Source organism: Pagrus pagrus (assembly GCF_965226575.1).
Source record: "Pagrus pagrus genome assembly, chromosome: 6".
In the NCBI taxonomy this organism is placed as follows: domain Eukaryota; kingdom Metazoa; phylum Chordata; class Actinopteri; order Spariformes; family Sparidae; genus Pagrus; species Pagrus pagrus.
Genome location: NC_140190.1, coordinates 24,073,300 through 24,080,992, shown reverse-complemented (window position 1 = coordinate 24,080,992; position 7,693 = coordinate 24,073,300). Strand labels below are relative to the sequence as shown.

The 7,693-nt window shown below is 40.8% G+C and overlaps 1 protein-coding gene across 2 annotated transcripts in view; it reads left to right on the top strand.

The window, feature by feature from the left end:
* The first annotated feature begins 5,225 nt into the window (after positions 1–5,225).
* Positions 5,226–7,693, top strand: part of homer3b (homer scaffold protein 3b) — a 64,961-nt gene continuing 62,493 nt past the window's right edge. For both annotated transcript variants that reach the window (XM_084355585.1, XM_084355584.1), the window contains exon 1: positions 5,226–5,642. In XM_084355585.1, coding sequence (XP_084211711.1) covers positions 5,638–5,642 — 5 coding nt within the window. In that variant the 5' untranslated portion in view covers positions 5,226–5,637. The remainder of the gene's footprint in view (positions 5,643–7,693) is intronic.

Genomic DNA, 7,693 nt, shown 5'->3' with positions numbered 1-7,693 from the left:
TAACAGTCTGACGTCTTCTTCTTCTTCTTCTTCTTCTTCTTCTTCTTCTTCCGGTTACCGCAGACTGGACGTGACACATCGCTGCCCTCTGCTGGTCAAATACTTGTATTACACCCAATTATTCACATTTGATAAAGCAATTGCAAAAAACTGTTTTGTTTGTGTGCTGAGCGTTTTGATGGGGATAAATATATTTGATCAATCAAATTTAAAATATGATTCGAACTTAAATCCATGTTCACTTTAGTTACACTGCTAACAAAAAATGCAGACTCCACCTTTAGTGAAAAAACAATTAACTCCCCCCCAAGCCTTAGTTGCATTGAATATAGGATAGTATATAATTACAGTCTGTCATATGTCAGAAACAGGTGTGTATATAAGTCAATACGTCTTGCACCCTTCTATCATATCTTGTTTTGTAGTGCTAATCCAAAGATTTCATGTCCAACTGCTGAAATAGCCAAAAGTATAAAAGTAGCACACACACAGATCTTCAGGACAAAGTTGACTAATCTTAATTTCACCAATTTATTCGAGCGCGTCAACAAAATTGCTAACATTTCCGCCTAGTGACCTGATGATATGTTTGTGTGCTGCCTTTATATCTTTGGGTATTTCAGCAGTAGGACTATATAACTTTAAACAGAAATGTCACCAAAAATGTCATACACTGTAGTTGACCCGTTGCTGGAGCAACCTCGCCATCATCTTCTTTGTGCATTGTGTATGTATTCAGCACCTCCAAGCACACTTTAGTACAGGAAACTGCACCATGTGAGCACAATAAATTGGCTACTGAAAAGGTTTTTTGGGGGGCACAGTGCCCTTTATAAGACAGGTCCACTGGATGAGGTGATAGTATTGGATATGTGGGCCCTTGCCAATTCATCTTCAGTGGATATTGTAATTAATTGTGAATATTCGCAAGCATATTTTCAATGAGTCAAATGATAACAAACCACTCGGCCAGTCGGGCTTTTGGGGTACTTGTGGCTCTTCCAGTCTTGTTCAGCAGCATATTATCTGATGGATCACACCAGGCAGCCTAACAGACCCAGACACTCTTTTCTTTCTGAATGTCAAACTGTCAACACCTCCACAGTCCTTTAGACCTGATCCAGCTTAGCTTTTCCCTCCCTTCTGTGCTGCAGCATTAAAAACAAAACATATAGATGTTTTTCAGCGGCTAAGATCAGATGTTAAAGATCAGTTCTGACTGATACCCCACTGATCATTGACAATTTGATTTAAAGCTAGTCGCCTGTGTGGATGAAATGCACCTGTCTTTATCTGCTCCTGATCTTTTGTTCAGTGGACAAAAATATTTTTTGTCAAATTAAAAAACATTAATACTTTCTTATTTTACTGTTTAAGACTTTATGTGAAGACACGTTTATGTTAAATTGTTTTGTAGAGATAATTTTTAATCCTATTAAATGACTTTACAGCCATTTGACAGAGATCGTCTGTCCTGCAGTGTCACCATCGATGACTGATGATGTAAAGTGTTTTTGATCAATGAAAACCTTCTACTGTTGTGGCATGCTGTTTTTCTTATGGTCTATTTTCCCACATGATCAATGACCACAGATGAGCATAAAATAGATCTCAGCTATCACAAATTACTATTTGTTTCTTTTCCGATCATAATTTCAGAGTGAGTATTCCTTTTCTGCTGTGGACTCTTGATAAATGTCAGTGATCTTTACTCATCAATTATCTGAAGGTGGTTATTGTGTTGGGTTTACGGCCTCCTCTTCATCTCCAGCTGCTCTGAATGGATTTAATTCATGAATTATCTCCTTAATTGGTCTTTACTGGCTCTATGTGCTTTCCTGCTGGTCACACTGACTTGTTCCTCTGACTGACCTGAAATAATTAGGCCTGAAGCACCTTCTGATTTTTACGAAGCTGACTTTTATGTGTTGCCTTGACATTTGTGAGTTAAGAGGATTACACTCATGAACTCTTGAAAAAGGCCATCAGTGTGTAAAAACAGACACTGTGAAAAGGACAGAGCATGTGTCCCGGTTTCCTTTTGCACCTCCTTTCTCCCACTTATGACACAGATGTTAGAGCTAACAAAATAAATATCCAGACAATAAGATTGACTGCAAAACAGCTTCTGTGAATAGGATAACATTTAAGATTTAATCCTTGTCTAGATATCATTTCTGGTGCAGATTATATCTTGTTTGTTACTTCATGCAGGTATTTGTCTCTCACCTGCCACAGTGAGCGTGAAGACACTATGAGTTTGATTCAGACGCTGCTTGACTGGAGGAGAAAAATCAACAATATGACCCGTTTGTGTGTTCACACTGGGCTGCCAGAGGTGATTAATGCCCTGTGTGTTAAAGGCAGAGGCCTGGAGGTTCAGCTCCATCCTGACCAAACCGTCCAGCTGTGCTGCAAACTGCCTGAGCCCGGCTGAGAAGTGTGTCTCTAAATGAACATGAGGGTTGTTTGCATGTGAGGCCGAGATCTGCTGTTCCCTGTTGCCTCCCCGCAGCACAGAGGAGCAGTCAGCTGCATCGCTGTAACAGGCCACTGAGCAGCACGATTAGTGCACAGGAGCTGCCCTCATCGCTCTTCCACTACATTTGACGCTCCGCTCTCCCATGTTCAGGCAATATTCATGCAAATAAGTGATTTATTTTAAATCAGTGCTGACTCCAAGCCAAGGCCTGTGTGAGCTAATGAGGTGAAGTGCAGCGCCTTCTTAGTGTGTTTCTGCACTGAGGAGGTTCTGACACTTAAATGGGTGAAATATCTTCCAGTGTCTTGCTCTCTTTACCCATTAGCAGCTCTGTGAAGGTTTTGCATTTCCAAGACTTTTTCAAAATTGATTTAACAGCATCGTTTTATCCCACAGCATTTTATTTTGAGGTTTTTAAAGTATTTTAAAGTTATTTATGTATTTTTTCCGTGTCTTTGAAATCATTCCATAATTGTATTTTCTATTTGTGCATGTGTGTGCGAATGCTTACACATGTTTTTGACTATAACACGTCAGATTTATAAATATTGTGTAAATCTTATCTGACTCATTTTTGAGGAAAATGTTTATGCACGTCATATAAAGTGATTTAACTGTGAATACAGTAGAAGTAAGGCTTGTCTGCAGGTGTACTTATTGTTGACAGAGTGCTAGAGTCACATCTTGGTGGATAAAAAGAAATGAATCAACACTTTATATTAACCTGTCAGACGCAGGCCTGTCACGATAAGAGATTCTCACTACTATCACTCACGATACATGACTGCCAGCAATCAAATCTATTTTTGACTTTGTCGACTGTGCGTTTTGTTTCCTTTTTTGCAAATAAATTACCCTTAAAATACCAAATAACTGTACAAAAAGAACTATTACACTCAACTACTGGTGAAAAGGCAACCAGAGGGACTCGTAAACAAAAGATGCGCAAGGCCGAACATCTTCATGGGATTATTTCCACAATATTATCATATGTGTGTTATTAAAGGTCCAAAATTTAAGAATTTTAAACATCCAAAAACCTAAAACGATCAACAGAACGTGCAGCAACAACAGTTAACATTTTGTCAAAGACGTGTTGTTGAGGTTTAAATTGAGTTATCATGCTAAACAGCTAGCCCAGGGCCCCAAAACCTCTTTCTCCCAGCGGTCCAAAGGTACGGAAGCCCTTAAGGGCCATGCATTCATGCATTTTATTTCCTCCGTTTTCCCGTGATAACGAGTTAATTTCATTTGTTTTCTCGAGATCTCGAGTTACTATCTCGAAATAACAACTGCCATTTTCCCGAGATAACAGGATAATTTTCTCAAGGTCTCGAGATAATGAAACTTTGTTTTCCCGAGATAACGATATAATTAATTCGAGATCTCGAGATAATGACTGTGATATGATAGGCCTGAGATTTCCATCACACACAAGTGGCATGGCATGCTGACCGATGGGTTTCTTGAACACTACTGTAGGTAAGTCTATTTCTCTGTTTGTTTTGTGCGTTTATGCTTTCTATACTAAATTAGTTTTTGATGAAGGGATGAATGAATGTTACAACAGCTCAAGATCTGAATAAACACATTTTTTATACAGTTTTACTTTGTTTATATGTGGCGGACCCTGCCACCTTTCTGGCTTCAGACAGTGTTCTGGGACCTTATTTTCCTCTGAGAACAGCTTCTTTATTCAGTTATGGAAAAGATGAATATGTCTGCGTTTGTATTATCACCTCATTAATATTGTGAATATTAAAATTCTGAGTTTGAACTACATGCCCATTAAAACCCACTCCTATTTGATTATTGTATTTCTTTGTCTTTACCACCTTAATTTATTGTGTATTAAGGTCTCACTTGTAAATGAGATCTTGATCTCAGTGTGACCTCCTGATTAAATAAAGTATAGTTAAGGTATAGTTAAGTGTATCAAGGATGATGTTGCAATTGTCTAAATGTAATCAGTGAGATGAGGAAAGACAGCCCAGGAATGTAATATTTATCTGATCCATTACTGTGAAAACATTTAATGAACAAACTCTGAAAAAGTCCCATTGAAACCTTTCACATATATGACTTTTGTTGTGAGCATTTCTTCCTGTTTTTTCTTTTCATGTTCTGCATTATATTTCAGGACTCCTCTGTCATATGTGTGCAGTATGAGTCAGGACATGTGATGACATAATCAAGGCTGTGAAATATCATCCGCCCTCTCATGAATAAAATCATTATATTAATGCATAATATTCCTGCAGACTCTGTAAATGTAGTACAGTGGGTTTAATAAGCTTTGTGGTATTTTTATAATCGGATTTCATGTTTTCCACCGAGAGTAAGATCTTTTATCCAGCAGAGTGTTGGACAGGATTATCATATAGCTCTTTATAAACTGCTTTACACTGATATAATGTGAGAGATCACAGACAGTAGCTGCAGGACTGTGTAGATTATTTGGCTTCTGTTCTTCCACCAGTCATTTCAGATGCTTCATGCTTTTATTGCACTACACTCCATAAAAACGCACCGAGGGGCTTTTAACAATGTCCAAGGGCCATTTCCACATTATATTTCATATTCTGACATTTAAGTAATAATAGGCATAAGGAGGAGGAGGAGGAGGAGGGGTAGGGTGGGTTTGTGGTTTGCATCGTGGCCATCAGATGGCGCTGAAGAGGCTCCACGATCCCACGGAGAGAGTTGAATGGGATCCCAGTGTGATCTGGCTCAGAGGCGGGAGGGGAAGGCAGCACCAGTCCTGGAAGAGGTTTGAGCCAAAAGCACTCTGCTGTCCGACTTTCATCGACATTCCTCCGTCTGTCCGGCCCGCACAGCTGAGCCAAACGGTCCACGGCGCGTAATTACGCACAGGGACGGCAGATCCGCGGTGTCGCTCGCCGTGGAAACCCACGGACAAAGGGAGGCAGGCAGGCTGGAGTACAACTGACTTGAGAGGAGAAGAGGAGTACTGTTGGAGGGGAAACGAGGGGAATCTGGAGTCGGAAGTGATTTGTCTTTTTTGTCGGAAATGTAACTTGCGTTCAGGATATCGAGGAAGAAGCTAATCAGTTTGGAAACCGAGAAAAAAAAGGGACAAAAAGTGGAGTGTTGAGTGGAACCAGAGCCCGAAACAGCATCCAGATCCTCGGAGCATGGGGTAAGTTAGAGATTTGTGTCAGAAATGTTCACTCCCGCTGGCTGGAAGTGATTTGTTCAGATGACGAAATGCTTAAAAAGTGAACTTTGCGGTGACTTGTGGGGATTTTCCGAGCGTGTGGCTGTTTGATCCGGTCGGACAGCACCATCTCTTTCCTTTTAAAGCCATTTGGAGAAATCGATCCGAATTTTAACATCAGTTCCCATGTGACACTGGGCTGCTCTCTTTGTTTACAGTCTCGCAGAGGAGAGACGACCGAGAGAGGGGTCTTTTATTCATGAAGCGTAGAGCTTGACCCAGTTTCATTAGAGGTTGTGAGCGTGAGAAGGTCAAATTCACATGATGAGGCTGTATTACATATATCGTGTGTGTGTGTGTGTGTGTGTGTATTAATTATACATGCAAGGCTGCAGCTTGGTTCAAACACCTGAACCCTCCTCACATTACCATGTCCATGCTGTCAGCCTCCCCCTGTGGGCCCGTTCAGTGACACTTTAATTGAGATGTCAGCACCTCTGAGGCTCATATGGCTGATCGAGAACGATATTAAAGCATCCTTGTTACTCTGATATCTTTATTGGTTTGACTGGGATATTTTATTATTCATATGCTTAAGCGGTTTTGCTCATATAACCTTTACAAAGTGACAATGCAAAGACATTTACACCGCAGGCCAATTAACATGTTTAATGCACACTTCACTATCAGAAGATAAGAAAGCACACAGGCTGGTTTAATATCGTCTCACAGGCTGTTTACTCACAGCTTAAGCGACTTATAAAAATTCAAGTGGAGTCAGTGGGGGTGTCCACATTCCCCCAAACTGCCCAGTGATGCAGCATAATGTCGGTGCTCACCAGTCAGTTCACCAAGTTGCAACAGCAGCTGCATCCTGAATCTGGATCATTCAGAAGACCTGGAGGTTTGTCCTCCAGATGTCCTCAAGAGCAGGCTGAACCTGCACCTCCTCCACAAATGAGACAAACAGAAACTTACAGTGCATTCAGGCGATCCTCAACAACTTGTTAGGCCAAATGTTCAAGTTTGCCACGTTGATGTGGCGCTCAAATAACCAACCAGTTTACAGTGTGACTTCAGATGTTCAACACGTGATGACTCATTGGGAACAGTGTACCAGCATGCTGGGGAGAAACAGTGGCATAGCAGGAAGTTACATATGTGAGCAGGGTTCTCTGAGTGAAGAGACAGTCTCTTACGCAGTGACAGACGTGCGTTAAAGGGGCTCTGAGTCATAATTTGTAGCAATTCATATGTATTGATTACTTTTTATTTTAATGTGATGTAAAAAATGAGACCTTCCCCGTCTCTCTCGTTTGCCTTTACAAGCCTGTGGACGATTTGTTTAAGTCGTTTAATGCTGCTGGACTGTGGATTTTTTTTTTGAAGGACTCGGGTCAGATTTTCTGCGGCAGTCCAAAGGATGTGCCTCTACACATTATAGCCAACGTTAGTTTAATAAGAGTCTGCTAACAGAAACTAAAGACTGGCTTCTAGCACACCTCAGAAGTTCCACTGAGCCCCTTTAAATGTACAATACGTCACATCTCTGCAGTGTTTCTAACAATGTTCAAACCCAGAGAAATCTGTAATGTTATTCAAGGTAGTGGCACGTTTTATTTCAACGTGTGTCGCTATAACTCCCATCAGATGATACGTCAAGAGAGTGAGGACAGAAGTCAGCAAACGAGACTAAATGTAATGTGAATAAAACTATAATGCATCACATTAACCGTGAACATTTCTGCCTGCTAGATTTTTATCAGCCATCGTGGTTGTTTAGCAATAAAGTCAACTTCTCTCGTGATCCAAAGCTACTTGTCACAACATCACCAAACTACATCTTTTGCTATCATCGAGCCCCCGAGCGGCAGAGATTACATACTGTGTTTAAGATAGATGATCTGTGAGGTGACAACACACGGCTCTACCTGAGCACACAGCTCTGTGGTCACCACTTTGAATGAAGGGGTCTCATAGCAACCTCTAACTTCACTCAGAGATCAGTGTTTACTTATGTAACCTTCCCGCCC